General features: G+C 38.7%; 2 protein-coding genes across 3 annotated transcripts in view; both read right to left on the reverse strand.

Annotated features, from left to right (window-relative positions):
• The window catches only part of fam171a1 (family with sequence similarity 171 member A1), a 34,574-nt gene extending 13,776 nt beyond the window's left edge, over positions 1–20,798 (reverse strand). The window contains exons 1-2 of one of the 2 annotated variants that reach the window (XM_079895893.1): positions 20,478–20,798; positions 3,286–3,513 (exon numbers count right to left, since the gene is read on the reverse strand). In XM_079895893.1, the coding sequence (XP_079752019.1) occupies positions 3,286–3,513; positions 20,478–20,589 (340 nt within the window). In that variant the 5' untranslated portion in view covers positions 20,590–20,798. Of the gene's footprint in view, positions 1–3,285; positions 3,514–4,801; positions 5,038–20,477 lie in introns of those variants that run through there. The other variant, XM_079895894.1, reaches the window with a different exon arrangement.
• Positions 11,779–14,471, reverse strand: LOC307173090 (uncharacterized protein). The gene is made up of 2 exons (XM_079895896.1): positions 13,422–14,471; positions 11,779–13,356 (listed from the first exon to the last, which is right to left on the reverse strand). Exons 1-2 carry the CDS (start codon positions 13,439–13,441, stop codon positions 12,657–12,659), a joined length of 720 nt encoding a protein of 239 aa, XP_079752022.1. The 5' UTR covers positions 13,442–14,471; the 3' UTR covers positions 11,779–12,656.
• Positions 20,799–20,825: the final 27 nt, after the last annotated feature.

Genomic DNA, 20,825 nt, shown 5'->3' on the forward strand with positions numbered 1-20,825 from the left:
TATTTGGTGCGGACCGAAAAAAAATTAAATAATAAATTTAGTCCTGGTCCGCTTAGCGTTAGCGTTCACGTCGGCATTTTAACGCAGATCCTAAAGTTACCAAACCTAAAGGCATAGGGATTTGTTCACAACCCGATTGGTTGGCTTTTATTGCGTATATTTAGCGACGGTGTTGTGCCGAATTTCGACCCCCTGCCAAATTATTACCCGCCTCGTTGAAGTCAGTACCTGATTGCCTAATCCTAACCCCTCCCCCACAACTAATCTTAAACCTGCCAATACTGGGGGGGGGGTAATAATTTGGCGGGGGTCGAAATTCGGCACAACAACGGAATTTACCGAACATCCAAAACAATGCTGTGAGCTGGGCTAAATGCGCTTGTATGTGCGTAGCCTGAATATGATGTTATTTTGATAACCTGAGAACTCGTGAAAAGCTTATAAATAGGGGTGTAATGATACCCTCATGTCACGATTCAATACATATCACAATACTGAACTCACGATACGATATTATTGCGATACTCCAAGACATATGATAAAAGGTTAACAAAAAATTTACTGTTTATTAAACTGATAAATTTGATATTACATTGTGTGTATAAATTAATATTCTTGGACTTGGTGCTGGAAACTCAAAGCACAGGACAATAGAGACACCAGAATAAAAATATTCATGATTCTGAAGCTGAAAATACAGAGTTATATTAGACGAATATGTTTCTGTCACTGACTAGATACATTTAAAATAATGTAGGCCACTTTTTTACACAGATAGTCCCCTATTGCATTATTGTACATTATATTCAACATTATATATAATATTTTAATGTAGTACTGACACTAAAACTCTGAAAACTTAAAATTTTTCTCACATAGTAATTTTTATTTTGGGTGAACTATTCACGATACATATTGTTGCATTTTTGTATTGCGATATATTGTGACACGATATACTTATAATATACACGATACATGACACCCCTACTTATAAAATGTGTAAAGTAGTCAAAACAGCGGCAGAAATCCCTCCATCACACACACAAACAAAGATCTGCTGCGAGGAGACGCGGTCCTGATGCCTGTATCGAATTCTGATAGGCAACATCGTGACTATGACAAGAAAAAACGAGTATGCTTGAGCATTTTGTCCTTTTTAGGGTCACATCTTGTGACAACATGTCCCGTTTTTGGTCTGTTTACATGTCTTTGGTCAGTGTTGGGTTCAATTTTCATTCAAACCGCACCAGAGTTGCTTTGGAAGCGGACTGAGACCCATCTTTTCAGCGGTCTCGGTCAGCTTGTTTGGTGCACACCAGGGTTTGGATGCCAGCGTTCAGGGTTCTCAAGTTTGATCAAAATCTTGGAGTGAGATCACATGCGGTTGGGGGAGGAGCCCTAATGGAGCCCCGCCCCCACCTGTCCCCGCCCCCCAATTTTACCCATTGTTCATAATTAACCAGCACAAATTGAAATTATAACAATTGGTAAATCTGATAAATGACAGAGCAATTAATCACATCAAATATACTCTTTAATGTTATTTCAAAATTACAATTAAGTTACAAAAATTACAAAAATATAACAAATTGCTCCAAACAGTTTGGAAAAACAAATATTTTTGCATTTTGAATGTGTCTAGTCGAAATGGTATAATGATTTATTGTGTGGTGGGACATTGAGAACAAATGACAGAGTATTATTAAGGTATGTGTGTGTGTGTGTGTGTACACAAGAGTACACACTCCAGCTTATGAAATGTGTTTTGTGTTGCAAGTGTTGCAATGGCAATCAATGAATGCAATGGCAACGTTATGTTTTGACAGGATATAAAATATTACCCAGAGCACTCTGCTTTAATACGTATGTAGCCTTAATGTAACTAGAAATACTATTAATACAGTAGGCTATAACACATAATATAATTTAAAATAAAATAAATACATTTAAATTTATTTAAAATAAAATGAAGAAATAAGTTACATCTTCATTCCTTCCCATACCCACTAACATTTCCCTTAGTTTCAGATAACGTAAGCTAGCCAAACTGAGCCAAAGCTTCTGGCCTGGTTGCAAAGTAGTTGTAGAGTTTTGACTGCATCAATAATAATGTATACGATGGGCTATATATTAAATGTTCTAGCACTGTTAGACGAGCTTTCTTCCAACTTACCTTCTCCGTTATCACGACGTGTGTTCGCGCGATGTTGTTGGTTACCTAGTAACGAACGTACGGTGGCCGAGAATGTTCCGTCAACTTCCGTGTGTTCGCGCATCTGTGCTGCCTATTAACGAACGCAATCTGGCCGAGATACGTGCTGGCGGCAGGAAACTTCACTTTGTGTGCCCGCGCCTCGTATACAACGTTATATATAAAGCTTGTAGGACAACTTGGTTGGCATTGCCTTTTCAGCGTGAGAAATACACGGTGTGGCGTGTGAGCGTGTGAACTGGTTGAATTGCGTGTGTCTCACGGCCAATGCGTGAGACTTGAGAACCCTGGTTCACACTTATTCAAATGAACTGCACTGTGGTGATTAAAAGTGATTAAGAATAAGTGATTAAAAAATAGAACACTAAAAGCCAGTTCACTTCACACCAAGGACGATAACTATAAAGATAACGATAAAGATATAGTTCTAAAAATCATTCTCAATATTAAAGAATAGCAGAGTTCACAACACAGCTATAACGATAACGGCACAGAGAAACGATATCGTTGGAATCACTTTCAGAACGATTTTATCCAGCTGATGAACGATATAAACATTGACAGCCAATCAGAATCCATCCTGCTGTAAGAGCTTGTGCATTTAAAGCGGCAGAGAAGCACACGCTTAGAATAAACAGAACAATATCTAAACAGAACAATAAGACGCTAATATAGATATAATTTTTGGTGTGAATGGGCATTAAGGGTGAAATCACATTAAGCACGGTTGTCTTGTACCGTGCCCTGCCGCGGTTTGGAGCGATCACACTAGTCAAACGAACTAGACTTTGGGGGTCAAATGTGCTCGGGCATCGTTCAGATCGCCTAGTGTGAGTCCACCCTAAAAATAATTGTTTTAAAAGCTACAAGTGAATTTAGCCACCATAACATTATAATGTATGGTATGAAAAGTGGATATTCATTTTGGGATTTGCTAAAGATTACCATTAAATGTTAATAAATTACAGTTTAAAAAAATCAACTTCAAGTGTTAGATGACGCAAAGTGAATTCTAAATGTAAAAACAGATCAAATGAGCATACAATAATAATTATCCAATATGAGGTCATTACCGGGTAGCCTGCTTGGTCGCCATGGAATGGAGTTGGGCACGTAGCCACGCTTAATTGCAGTGACTACAAGAAGGTCGCCAAGGCGATAGGTGAACCTGATGAAGGCATTGCCATCGGCACCAGAGATATCCGAGGCAACAGGGGTGTGGTTCGTGAAGATCTCCACAGTGACACCAGAGAGAGGCTGGTGAGTGCTAGAGTCACTCAGGTGAACCTTCAGCGCCACTTCTGAAGAAAAAAAAAGAAAATGTCAGCATGACAGGGTCACATTAGTTGTGTCCCAAATGACATACTCTACACTGTGCACTGTGTACTTAAGCATCTAACCTCAAGCATCCCACCTCTCGCTGGAAGTTCCGGGAGTCTCCTGCATATTGATAGCAGCTCCCTGGCGCCCGCAAATTATATACAATATCTCGGAAATCAAGCAAGCAAGAGAGAAAGCCTTTTTCCTTTCCACCTGGTATTATGTGAACCGATCACAAGTGGTCAGCCAAGACGCATTACCGTTACATTATTGGTATTATCATGCGTGTCAAATACATCTTTTGTGACCACTTGCGTTCGAATTTTGTGGAGACCCTCGCTTCCTTTTTCGTCACCCTCAACTACATCACTTTCTATGCACGAATACTACTGAATGAACAAACCCGTGTTCAACTTACGCGAATGAATATAGTAGTATAATATATATATTTTTTATATTATGGTGGTGGCTTCGTAAGGAAAACTGCGACCATTGAGTTTATGAAGTATCCAACATTCCACTTTGTTTTTTCAGTTAATTAAGTGCAGCATATGGGTATTTGAAGTGCACTTTCTCATTTTGGATTTTTTCAATGTGAACACACTACTTGCACTAAAAAATATAGCGTAGTGTATATAAAATAGTGTATAAGTAGTATACAAATAATATATCTTGAGATATGCCCTAAATAATAAATGGTTTGTGTTACCATATTTAAAAAAAATACCAGCAGCTGTACGTGTGTACCAGCAGCTGTTTTTTTTAAATTGGTATGCAAAAACCATTTAATTTCTGTAGTTTAGCCATTCTGTACTGCTCTTTTTAGATTAGTAATTGACATTTTTCATAGATTTCTTTACAGCTCAATTAAAACACTTTCTGCAAACACACAAAAATCAATGGTAACATTTTACAATAAGGTTTCATTAGTTAACATGAACTAACAATGAACAATACTTCTACAGCATTTATTAATCTTAGTTAATGTTAATTTCAGCACTTACTAATACAGTATTAAAATCAAAAGTTGTATTTATTAACATTAGTTAATGCACTGTGAACTAATATGCCCAAACAATGAACAGTTGGATTTTTATTAACAAACATTTATAAATACTGTAACACATGTATTGCTCATTGTTAGCTCATGTTTAGCTCATGTTTGTTAATACATTAACTAATGTTAACGAATAAGATCTTATTTTAAATTGTTACCAACTCAATCATAAGAGTTTACGCACAAAACATACATAAAGGATCATGACTTACCACTCTAAGGAGAGAAGCAATTGTGAAACATCAAATTAAAAACCTTTAGGCTTACAATTTATTGAGGTTACGTTTTATGCAAGACAATAAGAAATTAGAGCACAGAATTATAGGCAGAATTGACCACCGGCAACAGCCAATAAAAATGAGTAATTGTATTACGTGTGACCCTCTTTAATTACATAAAGTGCACCCTAATGTTGACGTTGAGAAATGTTCTTCAGGTTCCCTTGTCTGTTTTCATAGAAATCCTAAAAGAGCACTTAAGGAAAAGAACCAATCATTACACAGAGAATACCCCCTCCACATCCTTTACATCGGCCAATGGAAACAACTGCTGAAAACAATGGGCTGCTTTTCCTTCCTCTAAAATCCTTTGGCTTCTTTTAAGGAAGCCACTGCAAAAACACACTTCCTTTTTATAGTGATACATTCCACTGACCTGATCCACATGAACAAATCAAAGAGAGGAAAATGTTCTTGGGCAGAGACAGACAAATTTAAGTAAATACTGCTATAGTGGGGAAAAAATGGGGAAACGTGTCTGTGCTCATTAACATGTTTGTATTGCAAATATCTATTTTGTATCTATTTTTCAGTTGGATTTCGTTTGGATTCAAACAAAGAAGTTTGTTTGCTTTGACTTTGTAAGAGACATGCTTAAAATGCAAAGACTAACCATTCTAAATGGAAAACAACAAAAGGAAAACTTGAAAAACAGATTTATTCAATGTTACTTTCCTGCAGTAATCACTTATCTACCAAAGCACAGAAACAATGAGGAAAAATGTAATGGAATAAGAAAAGCGAACACCACACAGACCTAACAAATTCCCACTTCTGAACTGTCAAGAGCACCTAGACATTTATATAAAATACACTAGTTTCAGTGTCGGAATGATTTATAATGACCTTTAGGAGTCCATAATTAATGTGTATTTTAATACAATCCACACAATCGGCACACAGATTATAGCACCTAGTTTAGTTTAGTTTAAGGATTAAGAGTAAAAACAGCCTACCTATTATTTCCTACACAGCTTGAACCTTTGAAATCCAGCATAAACCCAAAAGCAAAACAGACCAAAACACTGACGCACATGCACACACACAAGTTTAAATGCTGTTACCATCACGTAACATCACTTCCCTCCCCAGTGATTTATCAGTGAAAGGCTGACAGCTGTGTGTACAGACTAAGTCACTCACCCCACCTCAAGAGCACATACTGTATGCAAAACCCTGAGAACCTACAGAGCTCAGATTAATACACACTAAATAAAGAATCATGTAGAGTCAGATGGTCATTATGACAACACCTGACAAGGCGATCAGGCCTTAAATCATCCTGAAGGAATTTATTTTGTGATAATGATAGGCTGATTGCATGTTATCCTGCTTATTACACGGCTACTTTCCAAACAAGTAAACAAACAGATGTGAAATACTGATTTGAGGCAAGTGTCTTATGGGAGATGGAAAAGAGCATGGACATTAAACTAGCAGTGTAGGGAACTGGCTGTCAGGAACAACAGTCAAATAGTGGTCATTAACAAAGATTTGAGGTAAAATATTTGAATCAAAGCAGGGAAACGTAGGCTATATGGACTGGGGGGAGGGATGTATTGATTTCACTGAGTGGAGAGAGGGGTGAGGAGGTTACAGTATAATCCAGGCAGCACTGAGCGATTTGGAAGGTCACACAACCATGGACCAATCAGGACGTCAGTCATAAAGAACACTTTACATAATTGATGCAATAATACAACAGCCTTGGGTGAGTCAAACAGTCACCACAGACTGCTTTATTTGCATATAACTCTGATCCACATTAGTGGAAATAATAAAAAATCCTCTGAAAAGCAGCTGAAAGGAGTAAATGTGTTCACAAATGTTCTTTGTTTTCATTTCTTCAACCTATGACTCAATTTCTACTAAGAAATAAGCAGAATAGTGACTAAATATTTGCTTGGCTATCTCTATAGCCATGAAGTTATAGTTCCTTGTAAGCCTTTCTGAAACTAGTTTCCTCAGGACGAGCCACTGCATGTTTAGTTATTGACTGACTGAACAGATTTCACAAACAGGAACTTAAATGTGTATTTCTCATTACGTTTTACAAATATTTTCGCATGGTCACTACTTAATTTATCCTGCAAACCAAAGGGACCAATACTTAACACGATAATGTGCAGTATTCAGCTGGTCATGTGATAACAATATGGCGGGAAAGTTTCCATTTTGATGTTTATTAGCATGTGAAAAGTACTTTAGGCGTATGGGGGGAAAATTATTTCATTAAATATTATAACAAAAAATCACATAAGCAGCCACCTGTGGTCTTTTTTCAAAGCACAGGTGCAGTCAGTGTCAACGCAGCACTCTTTGCTGTGTTTACTGTAAGCAGCTTTTGAAATGTTACACGGCACTCTGAAGGGAACGCAGTAATCCAACACTAGGTAAATATTTGACTTGAAAAATAGCACTGTGATGAAAAGTAAGAATTTTCCTTTGCCTTCAAGCTCTACTGGGAATTGCTGAGATACACAGACTGAGAGACAATAAAGCGTCCGACGACTTCAGTCATCCTGCACGCTTTACTTTCTCTCCATCTCTTCAAACACCGTAAGCTCCATAACACACTCTCTAATGCCCATATCTTCTCCTGTTCCTAAGCCTTTCACCTTGCATGCTCCTATTGTAAATGCCCTTTCCTCAAAAAAGCACACACACGCATGACATATAGTCTTATATTTTTTTTAAATAAAGCTAATTATACTACAGAATCAGATTAGCCTTTGCATTAAATATATATATATATATATATATATATATATATATATATATATATATAAATATAAATTCTCTCAAATGTGGATAGCCTCAGATATTATATTATTAGATAGTACAGTATATTATCATTATTATTACTACATTATATACTATTATATAATTATAAAATGTACTGAAGTGACTAAATATAATAAAATATAATATAAAAATAATAAATGAACTAAAATATAACATTTACTTTGTTTTAAATTACAATTAGCTTTTGAATTTTTAATTAGTTAAAATCTGAAGTAGTTCAACAATTAATACATTCTGGAGAAATTGTGGGGGACGACTTGAACCAAATCAAGTCCAGCTGTTTTAACTTAAAAAAGCGAACCAAAGCATAATTACATGAATAAATGGCACACTGTAAGAAGGCCTCATTATCATGAAGCTTGATTCAAAGAGCGTGATTTAGATGCCACGTGAGAATTCTCTGCATTTTTTTTTTGGTCTCAGGAAACCTCTATTTAACTTTTGACCTAACAGAATCAATTTTATTTTTCTGTGTTTTGCAAAGGGTTATTCACTGTTTGATTGCAGGACTCTCTGTAGCTCGGCTCCTTTCTTTCCACTCTCTCTGGGAATTCCCCTCTCCCTCCTCCACTCAGAATGATACACACATGCTGTGAACTGCTGACTCCCTCTCTGAATCTATGACATCACCGCTTCTCTACAAGGCAGATCACGCGCAGTCAGCTCTTTGGTACAGACACACTGTCACACTGACAGCGGCTGGTCGGCAGGTCACAATCGGATCATAAATGAGATCTATTATTTCGAAGGGTGTGCGCGCATAGAAACCTTTAAGGATGCTGCATTGCAGTGGAGGATAGAAAGAGGCAAACGGAAAGAGAGGGAATGCAGACAAATAACATTTACTCTAATATTCTAAGAAAGTTTAGGTTATATATTTTATTCCATTTCTAAATGCATGCCTGTGTTGAGACTTTTATTTACAGTTTAAAAAACAAATTAGCCAGGACTCTAATTTACTCAACAAACAAAAATGTCAGAACCATGAACAGACATCACAAAGACATTTAAAACCCAACCCACTTCTTATCTGCCATAGAAGCTAGGTATCATTAACTCCAAGAGTCATGTGTGCAGTAATGAATAGGGTAATAATCAGTCAATACGCTGAATTCTAAACCTTAGGAACACCTCAGGAAACCAAATTAATGATTAATCTTAAAAAAATCTAATAAATAAATAAATAACAGCATTAACTGTCAAGGTTATACAGGGTTAGAGTGTGCAAGTTGTCACGGGTTTGCATGGAAGAGACAGAGAGAAAGCGGGAGACAGATTCTGAACACTTTTTTGATTTCATGTATAAATTAGTTAAAGGCACAATATGTACGATTTTTGTAATAAAATATCCAAAAATCACTTGCACAGTGTGATATATTTCCTGCAGTTGTGTACTTACAATATCCCAAAAGTTCCCAAAGATTTTTAATTCAGAGAAATTCCAATTTTAAATAATGGCTTGTCCCTGGTCATTGTCAATGATGTAATGTCCGTGTTATCCCTGGTTTCTGCTAGTACTGCCATAGTAACCATGGCGACAGACGTGGACAACTTGTTACGTCTAGCGGCACGCTCACACTGTTGTTGTTTCGTTCAAAGATTATGGACCATGGCAAGCAGACTTTGGGACAAAAGGAGAACTAAAACGAGGATCAATATCAGCATGGCGTTTTCGAGATGCCGAGAGCTCCACGTCCTCGACTAACTTCAACTTGACAGAGATGCCACTCTTCCATGTACTTTCTTAGACAGGTGAGCAAATGTACATAAAACTAATTAATGTTATATAGCTCAATATGATGAAATGTTAGAATATGATCAGTATGTTATTCTAATGTTGATCTAGCTTACTACTAGTATCATACAGATAAACTAACACATAGAATAACATTATAACTTTCAACATTATAACTTTCAAATGCAGTTAAGTGTGATAGTGTAGACCAAGTGAAATAGCGCTGCGTTACCTCAAGTTTAATTAGAAAAATTACATATTGTAGCTTTAATACAGGCAAGTTTCAACAAAAGATCACAGACAAAAAAAAAGTCTGCAAATATTTCCATTAGAGGTGGGAGAAAAAAACCCTCTTAATTCATTGATTCTCTCTTCACTGATCCTCAATTCTGAGCTTAGTTTTTTTTTAATCCGCATATTCACGATGGAATTGTGTGCTAGAAACGGCCGTATTTTGCTTGCTGCCAGTTGCAGACAAACAAACACAAAACCACAAGACAAGTATATAAACTTGCATGAGGCTTTATGGTTGAAGCAAAATACAATGTAATCGTAGGCTTCATTGCACAGGATGTGTGTTGTGAGAAACTGCATTTTGCTTGACAATTTGGGGTTTCACCTGCCAGCATTTCCCTTTCAAATGCTCTACATTGGCATCATTTATGCCGTTTGGAATGGAGTATAAATTTGATACGCGAAACTCATTTACTGACAAAAGTCTGCTTTCATTTGCTAAGTAATTTAGTAAAAATACACAAATAAATTTGATATTCAAAGTCAGTAAACTCATTAATTAAAGGGGTGGTTGATTATGATTTCACTTTTCTAACTTTAGTTAGTGTGTAATGTTGCTGTTTGAGCATAAACAACATCTGCAAAGTTACAAAGCTCAAAGTTCAAAGCAAAGGGAGATATTTGCTTTTAAAGAAATAGCTTTTTAAGGACTACAAACATTCCTTCCGGGTTAGTGACATCACTAACCCTAAAATTGAAATAAATCCCAACCCCCGGAACGCGATTCATAGATTATCATGACAGAATATGCTAATCAATGATTAGAAGATAACTACACATAAGCTACATAAATTCATCAACTAGCCTAACCATTCGGAAATGTTGTCTACATGTTGTCACTTCTTGAGTCTCTCCATCTTTGGCTGACTCCGGTTTGAACTTAAAAGGCTAATTTTTTTTACATTTTCAGTACATGTCTGTGTAAGTTAATCGAAGCTGCTAAGGACACAAGCTGTTGTAGCTCCACCCCCTGTGCCGGGAGCAGCAGCTCATCTGCATTTAAAGGGACACACAAAAACAGTGCGTTTTTTGCTTATCCTCAAAAAGTAACAATTTTAACATGCTATATAAAAATATCTATGGGGTATTTTGAGCTTAAACTTCACATACACACTCTGGGGATATCAAAGACTTCTTTTACATCTTATGAAAAGGGTATTTTTCCATCCCTTTAATAAGGAAACAAATGAGCTCAAGAATTGATTCCCTGAATCGGATATAGATTGTGAGGCGTCTAAAGATTTCCACCCCCAATTTACATATTCTCAAATTATGAAATATTATTTATTAAAAGTTATGGAAAGCTCTCCTTTAAAAATGTTTTGTATGCTGGGGGTTGAGTGCTGAAGAATAATTATAATGTACTTTTTTTTTAAGTGCCATCTTATGGAAACCTTTGGCACCAAATTCAACGAAACTGTCATTTGGTAATTTTATAGGCCACAATTTGGCCAAGCTAACAAGTACCTAGTTGCCTCTTCAAAATCACAGTGTCGGAAACCGTCAACAACAGTCACACTTACAATAATATTAAGGTCATGAGTTCAAACAGTCACCAACAAAATAAAAATATATTTTAACTGGAACTCCAGTCCACCCTCTTCCTAACTATAAGCAAGCAAAGAATGTCAAATAACCAAATCCTAACCACAATTTGCTCTATGCACGGTTACTTCCTGCCTGGTTTTCGATAAGCCAGTTCAGGCATTTCCGGTGAACTGTCAAGATGTCATTCTATACTCGCTCCCTTCAGGATCTACCTTGGGTCAACATTTTATTCGACTAATTTTGATGAACCCATATCGATTCTTTTGGCGTGACACAATCAGCATGTGAATTGATCATCTCTTTCTCTTTACTACTAATAACAGCAGGAAATAAACATGAATGAACATCAGAAGCCTATGTTGAAAGATACAGAACGACTAACCGAAATGTATCATGTCTCATGTAATCGCTCAGTGTTTAAAAGGCTGAACTTTACCCCTGCGTCTGATGTTCATTAAAGTTGTAGCTGCCCGTCAAGTTGGGCAAAGGAACTAGCAATAAAGAACGAACAAGAGATACAGGGAAGATACTGGGCAATTGCATTTTATTAGTGACCAACGTCAAATAACAATACAGATGAGAACAGAAAAAACAACATTTAGAAATGGACGATTCATCCATCGACCAAATATGGCTTATCATGTGAAACATGCAAGTAGTAGCAACTTTACACGGCCGCTTGATCTAGCGTCAACCTACATAAATGTGCGCTATTATTAGGCGCATATCCAAGTGTTTGTGCGGAGTGTGGAAGGTAAAGTATTAGCAACCTTACTGTAGGACATGGAGGCACCGGCGCTATCACTTGCACTTTTTCAAATTAAAATAATCCGTCATTTGAGTAATACATCATTAATACATAAAAAAAAAACCCAGACTTCCTCAAAGTGTCTCATTCTCCAAACATTTTAGTTATATAAGACCAACAGCAAAATCAGGGAGTCATTATTTTTAGATCAGACATCTGATGCAATAAAACAAACTTTTGGCCTCTTTTTCTTCCAAGGTAAACCATATAACAGGCAGTGGTCAAAAGCACAGGGTAATCAGTCCAAACAATGACAAACAAATCCAGAGGGTGAGACAGAAATGGGAAAACCAGGACACAGGCAGATAACAAAAAACCAGGAACATGGAAAACAGTGGAAATGCTCAGAAATGCAGTGTTACACGTACAAGACTTCACAGGGAATGAATGTGAAAACCAGTCTATTATAGGGTGAGTTAAACAAGGTAAAGAGACACAGGTGGATGCAATCAGGGATGATGAGTCCAGGCAGAGAGTTATGGGAAATGTAGTTTCATTAGGGAATGACAACAGTCTGGGGTGGAGTGCCCTCTGGTGGTAATGATGGGCACTCTCACTGGTAATCGTGACATAGCCCCCCCTCAAAGACGCTCCTAAAATTATCCAGGAGGGAAGTTGAGCGGAGGTGAACCCGGGGGCGGGATGGAGGGCAAGGGCCGTGGAGTGGAAGAGGGCCTGGAGACTGAGGCGGCCGGAGCAGAGTAGGCTGAGCAGTCGTCCAGGGCGGATCTGACGCGGGGGGCCAGGGCGGATCCGACAATTAGGCCAGAGGCGGCCATCTTGTCTGAAGATACCGGCGTAGACACAGGTGTAGAGGCAGCCATCTTGTCCAAAGACACAGGCGTAGAGTCGGCCATCTTGTCCAAAGAAACAGGCGTAGAGGCTTCCATCTTGTCCGAAGACAAAGGCGTAGAGTCGGCCATCTTGTCCGAAGACACAGGCGAAGAGGCTTCCATCTTGTCCGAAGACAAAGGCGTAGATGCTGCCATCTTGTCCGAAGACACAGGCGTAGAGGCTTCCATCTTGTCACTTCCGGGGCAGAGGCGGCCATCTTGTCTGAAGATACCAGCGTAGACACAGGTGTAGAGGCGGCCATCTTGTCCAAAGAGACAGGCATAGAGTTGGCCATCTTGTCCAAAGAAACCGGCGTAGAGGCTTCCATCTTGTCCGAAGAAACAGGCGTAGAGGCTTCCATCTTGTCCGAAGACACAGGCGTAGAGTCGGCCATCTTGTCCAAAGTCGTAGATGCTGCCATCTTGTCGGAAGACTCTGGAAGGGCGGCCATGACGGGACGAGACTCTGGAGCGGTGGCAGCCATCTTGGGACCAGACTCTGGAACAGCGGCAGCCATCTTGGGACGAGACTCTGGAACGGCGGCAGCCATCTTGGGACGACTCTGGAATGGCGGCGGCCATCTTTGCTGAAGGGTCACAGGATGGAGCTGATGTGTGTGCTGCCCACACACACAAAATAGCCATGGCCATGATGATCAGCGCTGTACCATCTGGGGCTGACTCAGGCACTGCGGCCTTGACGTGAAGAAGCTCAGGCTCGGCAGGCATGACGTGAAGAAGCTCAGGCTCGGCAGGCATGACGTGAAGAAGCTCAGGCTCGGCAGGCATGACGTGAAGAAGCTCAGGCTTGGCAGGACTGACGTGAAGAAGCTCAGGCTCGGCAGGCATGACGTGAAGAAGCTCAGGCTCGGCAGGACTGACGTGAAGAAGCTCAGGCTCAGCAGGAAAGACGTGAAGAAGCTCAGGCTCGGCAGGCATGACGTGAAGATGCTCAGGCTCGACAGGCATGACGTGAAGACACAAAGGGCTCGGCAGGCATCTTCACTGGACATGGTGGTGAACTTGGTGGGCCAAGCTACCCCCTCCCAAAAAATGTCTAAGGGAAACGTCCTCCTCAAACTCCCCGACAGTGTAGGAGGAACCAGTCAAATGAAGGGCATATTCTAGGAACTTGCTCAGTGATCCTCGAGGACCATCACTGATTAATGTGGATTGTAACGAGTTGTTGAGTCCATAACAAAAGAAGTCAATGAGAGCATAGTCTGGGAGGTTAGTGAAATTGGTAATACCTAGGAAGTCCTGAATGTGGTCCTTGACCGAGCGAGTTCCTTGACAAAGGCGGACGAGACGTACTGCTGGATCCATACTGGCGAAGTCTTCTGTAACAAACTGCTCCGAGACACAAAGGTTGAGAAAGCAAATGCAGTTTTTAAATGGGAAAATCCAAGATCATAAACCGTATAACAGGCAGTGGTCAAAAGCACAGGGTAATCAGTCCAAACAATGACAAACAATTCCAGAGGGTGAGACAGGAACGGGAAAACCAGGACACAGACAGATAACAAAAACCAGGAACATGGAAAACAGTGGAAACGCAGTGTTACACGTACAAGCCTTCGCAGGGAATGAATGAGAAAAACTGGCTATTATAGGGTGAGTTAAACAAGGTAATGAGACACAGGTGGATGCAATCAGGGGTGATGAGTCCAGGAAGAGAGTTATAGGAAATGTAGTTTCATTAAGGATTGACAATAGTCCGGGGTGGATTGCCCTCTGGTGGTAATGATGGGCACTCTCACTGGTAATCGTGACAAACAATTTACTTTGTTGTCACAACAAAGACTGCTTGATTATCTAGAGGTTATTAAAACGGCTTCTCCGTTGGAAAGTTTGTTCCCCATTAGAGTGATCATCCCTCTAAAGTACAACACTTCAAAAAAAGTTATTTGAATATTAATGTAACAGTTCTTAAATGTTACTAAATGATTATTTTATTTCTAAAAGTAAAATTATCCAAGACATTTTTTTTTTTTTTTACATATTCTAAAACATAAAACAAGCTTGTCTTTCCGTTTTGTGGGAAAATGACTTATCCAGATGTGCAGCAGACAGGCTGTCTCTCTCCCCCTCCCTCTATAAAAGGACACACTGTGAGAGACTGTGTGTGTGAATGAGAGAGAGCTCCACGCTCATTCAGTACGTCCAGGCTCTGCTTAAAGTTAAAAGACTGCTGTTGTGTTGGAGGATTATCATGTTTCACAGGCATGAAAACAGACGATTCTACCCATAAAATTCTAATCAGATCCAAAAGTATTTCCTTCAGATTATTTTTAGGAGGGGGGGTTACTCTTCTACCTTTCCTCTCAAAACACCTTCACAACTAAAACAATGCTTTTAAAAACTCTTATAAAACCAAACTTCCTGTTTCAAAAGAAAGAATGTCAACACAGGACAAGATGTGATTGTGATTTTCAGGTGATTTCAAGGGGTTTTTAATGAGTGTTACCAATCAAACACAACCCTATACATTTGTGGGCCTAAAGCTATTAACAAAAAAGCTGCTCTTTCAGTAGTGTTATCTAAATTCATGTCAGATTTAAGATGTAAAACTCTTAAAGTTTATTTAAGATCCAGAATAACTACACACATTTAGGTCCTGTTTACACCTGGTATTAAGATGCATTTTGGTCATTCGGATAGTTCAGATAGTTCGGACAATAAGACAAGACAGACATACCCGTTTACACAAGGTGTTTTAATCCATTTCTTTTGTCCACTTTCTATCACTACTTTCCTGATTTCTTCTTGTGGAGGGGTCTATGTGGGGGTAAATGTATGAGCCTTTTCAGATCTTTCAATCTAATGGACAAAATAGCTCACAGAATTTCCATTTGAATGCGATCGCCGGAAAAACATACGGAGAGCAGCAGCTTTCGTTTCTGCTCTGATAGCTTAAGAGACCACATCAAACGCAGTGAGTGCGTGTTAGAAATCAGTAATGGTGAGAGAAACACTGTGCTTGGTACATTTTTCATCTTCAACCCAAACTTGGGTCTTTAGCCGAGCCGACAAAGTTTAAATCCTGTCTGTCTAGTCCGCTTGGAGAGTGGCCGGACTTTTGTGGCTGTTCGAAAGCATTCGTCTAGGAGAGTTTACACTACGAAAGAAATCCGGTCGAAAGTGTAAAAGCTCAATGTTTTAGACGCAGTTTATACCTGTATTTGGCGTCGTCCACTTGTGATCCGATGGATCAAAATGCATCTTAATACCAGTAGAGTTCAACTGATTGATCGGTTTTGCCAATTAATATTTACGATAATCATTCACAGAAACAATCAGTTATCAGCAAAAATCCATACCGATAGTTTTTCCTGGGTAGCGTCCATTGTATTCGCTGAGAAGGGTCCGCTGTCATTATAAAGTACGAGAGCGGCCTCAAATTTTAACACATTGATTTGAGTGTACACATACCGACGGCGCCCAGCTATGAAAAAATCCTAGGCTGTTCAAAATCCTGCCGCACCACTCACATAGTTTTTCAGTAAATTACATAATATTTGTCCCAAATCGTCAATGTCATAATGACTGCACCCTAGGTTTTTGTGCATATTTCAACAAAAAGTTTGACTTTCTGTTGCATTAATATAGTCTGTATGCTTCATATAGAGATTAGTTTGGGGATGTACAATATCTCGGTCACCATATCGGTCGGACGATATAGGTTTTTTTTTTTTTCTCGTTATTGGCCGGATAAGAAAATTTGGCTGATATATATTAAAGCCGATAAATAATGGATTATTTCCTTCAGCTGAGACAGCAAAAGGAAAATACAATTAAGTGCAACATTTGTCGCACAAGTCAGTCATATAGGCTACATACAATTATAATAAGAGCATCATTATAATTTGCGCCATGGACATGGATTTTAAATGGTAAGACTTTCATTTTTGTAATCAGGCTCTAAAAATTTATATAAAAATTTGGATTTAGATTAATCAGCCAATATATCGGTAATCGGCTTACAAATTATCGGTATAGACCAAAATGTCCATATCGGTGCATTCCTAAAATTCATTCAGTACCCAATTTAAAAACTATCAGTTGATTAATTGGTTATCGGCCAGGGTGCGTTTCCCAAAGCCAACTATGGTCGCAAGTTCTGTTGTTACCAATAGTGTTAATAGAACTTGCGACCATAGTTGGCTAATGATGCTTTTGGGAAACACACCCTAGTGCGGTCCAACCTAGTTACTGTAAAATCCACTATCGGTCGACCTCTAGTAAACAGGGCCTTAGAGTGATATAAGAGTCTCTATTTGCAAGATAACGATTGTGAGAGAGAGAGAGAGAGAGAGAGAGAGAGAGAGAGAGAGAGAGAGAGAGAGAGAGAGAGAGAGAGAGAGAGAGAGAGAGAGAGAGAGAGAGAGAGAGAGAGAGAGAGAGAGAGAGAGAGAGAGAGAGAGAGAGAGAGAGAGAGAGAGAGAGAGAGAGAGAGAGAGCTGCCTGACAGGCTTGCCCAAGGGAGATAGTCTGGTTTGGGTAATCAGAGATGAGAAAATGTCTGAGTGTTCGCTGAAAACACGACCCCATAAAAAATTAAGCACAACAGGGGTCTCCAGTGTGCTTAAAATGCTTTGAAATGCTAGGGGGCAAACAAACAGACCTTTCCTTTTCTGAACTACAGCAATGTCCAAAATCCAGAGAATATACCACAGAAATCCCCATTACTGATAATTAATGAGTGGAAAACACCAGCCTTATCCTCTTTATCAGCCTTTATGAGTCCCTCAAGCTCTAAAACATAGCTGGTTTCCTAAGCCCCATTGTTCTAAGCCCTTATGCATTATAGTAGGAAACTATTAAGGAGTCCATTTAGTCTCTGTTTTTGTGTGTGTGTTTGATAACAAGCAACTGCTTACAGTAAATATTTGACTGTTAGCATGAGCAATATTGGCAGTACAGGGACCATTTTAAAACATACACAAATAAACCAAAACAAAAAAACATGTTTGCAGCATGCATTTCTTGATTGGGCAAGCAGCGTATAGTCTATATTGTTATCAGCGTGCATTTTATCCATTTATATATTATTATCTGTGATGGCAAATCTGAATTTCTCAGCAGCCATTTCGCCAGGTTTCAGTGTCACATGATCCTTCAGAGATCATTCTAATATGCTGATATGAAGGTCAAGAAACATTTACTATTATTATCAGTGTTGAACAGTCATCATGCTTGAGAAATTGTTACATTTTTTCAAAATTCTAATTGATTGAATGAATATTTAGGTTAAAAAAAGAACACCTTATTTAAAACAGAAATGTTTTGTAACACCAGAAATATCTTTACTGTCACTTTTGATCAATTTATTGCATCCTTGCTGAATGGAATTCTTACTGAATTACTCAGTCTCAGTCTTACTGACCCCTAACTTTTGAACAATAGTGTGCACTACTACTATTTTTTGCTCCTTTTAAAAATTGCACTTTTAAATGGTGCTTTACAGTCCGGTTGTGTCCTTTAATTGAAATTCAAGTAACATTTAGGCTACTGAGTAAAAATTACTGTCAAATATACCTGTCAAATAAATAAAAATTTTAAACAATACAAAATGGTAGTCCAAACGTTCATAAAGATAGCAGTTCGTCATTCATGAAATTATAGCATAGAAACACTTATAGAACACAGAATAAAATATAATAAAAGTAAAGATTTGAATCGGCTTACAAATTTTGATGTGAAATTGATGTGAAAAGCAAATGTAGAACCTATTAAATTTGTTTCTATTAGAAAAACCAGGTGCACATCACACTTCAAGTCTGTTATCGGAGATTTACAATAGCATAATTAGTATTAACTACAATCATTTGACAAACTTATAAGTCATTTAAACACAGTGTGAAGCATAACAATATAACAGTTATAGCAACTAAATCCAAAGCTTTGCGTAAACTACATTTAACCTAAGGACTGAAGATTAAAAAAAAAAATTCAGGCAATAAGAGTCAAAGCTGCATTGCAAAACTCATTCCAAGCCTGACTAAACTGCGTCAGGGCCTCACACACAGCATTCCCTTTTCAGATCCTGGTGATGAGGATGTGGCACAGCCGGGACAAAAGGCAGGAAAGCCCTATTTTGCATAGTCAAAGCTTACACTGTGCCAGTCCACTGTTCTAAAGAAGAGAGAGCAGCAAAGACCCATCTGTGCTGCCGCTGCTCATCAGCAGGAGACGGAGGGGGAGGACGATTCTCCATCAGGAGGGAGGAGGGGGTTTAAGGGGATTCCTCATATTATACCTCAGAGATGAAGGATTTAACCAAACTGCCAGTCTATAAGCTGCTAAATCAATCAGCTGTCAAACGGTGAGCTTTGCCAACCATTTCATTTAAACAGGGTTTTGCAATCTGACATCCATGCCTCACATAAAAGTATTCAACATTGTACCGCTGAGATGATATCTGGATTAGGCTATGCAAATGTCAAATACGAACTCGTGATATGAAAACTGCTTTTTCAATTTCCTTCCTTGCCGGCACACTGATATCTTCATAGACACAGACACTTAACATTGCATTACTTCATACATTAGCGAGATCAATTAGAGTATAACAGTCTGAAATAGTCAGAAGCCAGAAATAACCTCATAATAAAACCATCACGGCATAAATAAACCAGGTCCATTTAGGTTTCAGTGAGCTTTTAGTACTGAACTAAATGACATGATAGAAAGTTAGGTTATAGGTCCCTGTGCAAAAATAAACAACAAAAATGTTTAGGCAAGAAAAGTATAATTTAATATCTGGCTATTTGTGGCTAATAATGAATGTTAAATTACAGATCTTGTCTCATCTGAAGCAGCAGGTTCTCCTGTTTACATTGCCATACAGACATGTAACTTCAACACAAGCTTTTAATCAACATTTAAAAATAATTAAAGAAATAACATGACTGATGGAAAGAGTTGTAGCTACTTTCCAATGAACTTCTAATGGACAATAAGGCATGTGTCAAATGTGGCCTACTTACTGACCTAAGTGACTAAACATTACACGTTTGATACGTGTCATGTTATTATATTACATATAAATAAATTCATGCACAAAATTTAAAACGCCCATGTTTACAATAGTGGAATATACCAAATTTATACAGTCGATAGATAATAAGCTGTAGATTTCTAATCTACTATTAGTTGTAGCAGATAAATATGGGAATATTGCATGAAAAATGTAAGACCTAAAGAAAATGACACATATGATATGCGCACCACTCGGTTCATGTGCTTTGGAAGCTGCAGTGATGCTTGTTGCAACGACAGGCATCACAAAAATGAGATCCGATTTCAAACAGATGGCTTGAGATTTACAAAACACCAGAGAAATCGAACTACGAACATTTAACAAAGTTTGCGTTGTTAAAACAATAAAAGTATTTAATTCATAAGACATATGTATTCACTTTATGGCCGTTACACACTCTGCGTTATTATATGCTACGATTGCTAACAGCTAGCACTGGGAATGCCGTCCAGAAAGTCAAAGCAAAGCTCTCAAATTTCCATCAAGACCTTTATAAACCTAAACAGAAGTGATGTATTCGGAGGTGTTAACGGCGTGTCTCTTACCTTTGGCATCGCTGTTCTCCTGCAGTGTTTTAGCGGCCGCCGTCCATAAATCGCATCCCAGCAGGAAGAGCACAATCACGGCAGACCTGCTGCTGCTGTCCGCCCCTCGCATTATTGCAGCTCACGGTTACAAGGCTTTTGCTCAACAATGCGGCTTTTCTATGCGACAGGAGTATCTAGAGACTCGTAGCAGCTGAGGTTCCCAGCCATAATTTGGTGTTTTAGCAAATCTGGTCATGTCATTGAACACCGACGGGAGATTAGAACAACCCTCCGCTCAGCATCTCCGTGTTGCCGCTGTTTTTCCCCCCATCTCAACTCGAGAAGACAGAAAGCCTGCCCTGGACT

The sequence above is a fragment of the Squalius cephalus genome (assembly GCF_949319135.1).
Source record: "Squalius cephalus genome assembly, chromosome: 15".
Classification (NCBI taxonomy): Eukaryota; Metazoa; Chordata; class Actinopteri; order Cypriniformes; family Leuciscidae; genus Squalius; species Squalius cephalus.

Bases quoted from the DNA above. Each gene is read 5' to 3' on its own strand.
- LOC307173090 (XM_079895896.1), bottom strand. From the start codon at position 13,441: ATGGCTGCCGCCGTTCCAGA. The intron at 13,357-13,421 runs GTCTCGTCCCAA...CCACCGCTCCAG, and splicing joins ATGGCTGCCGCCGTTCCAGA to AGTCTCGTCCCGTCATGGCC.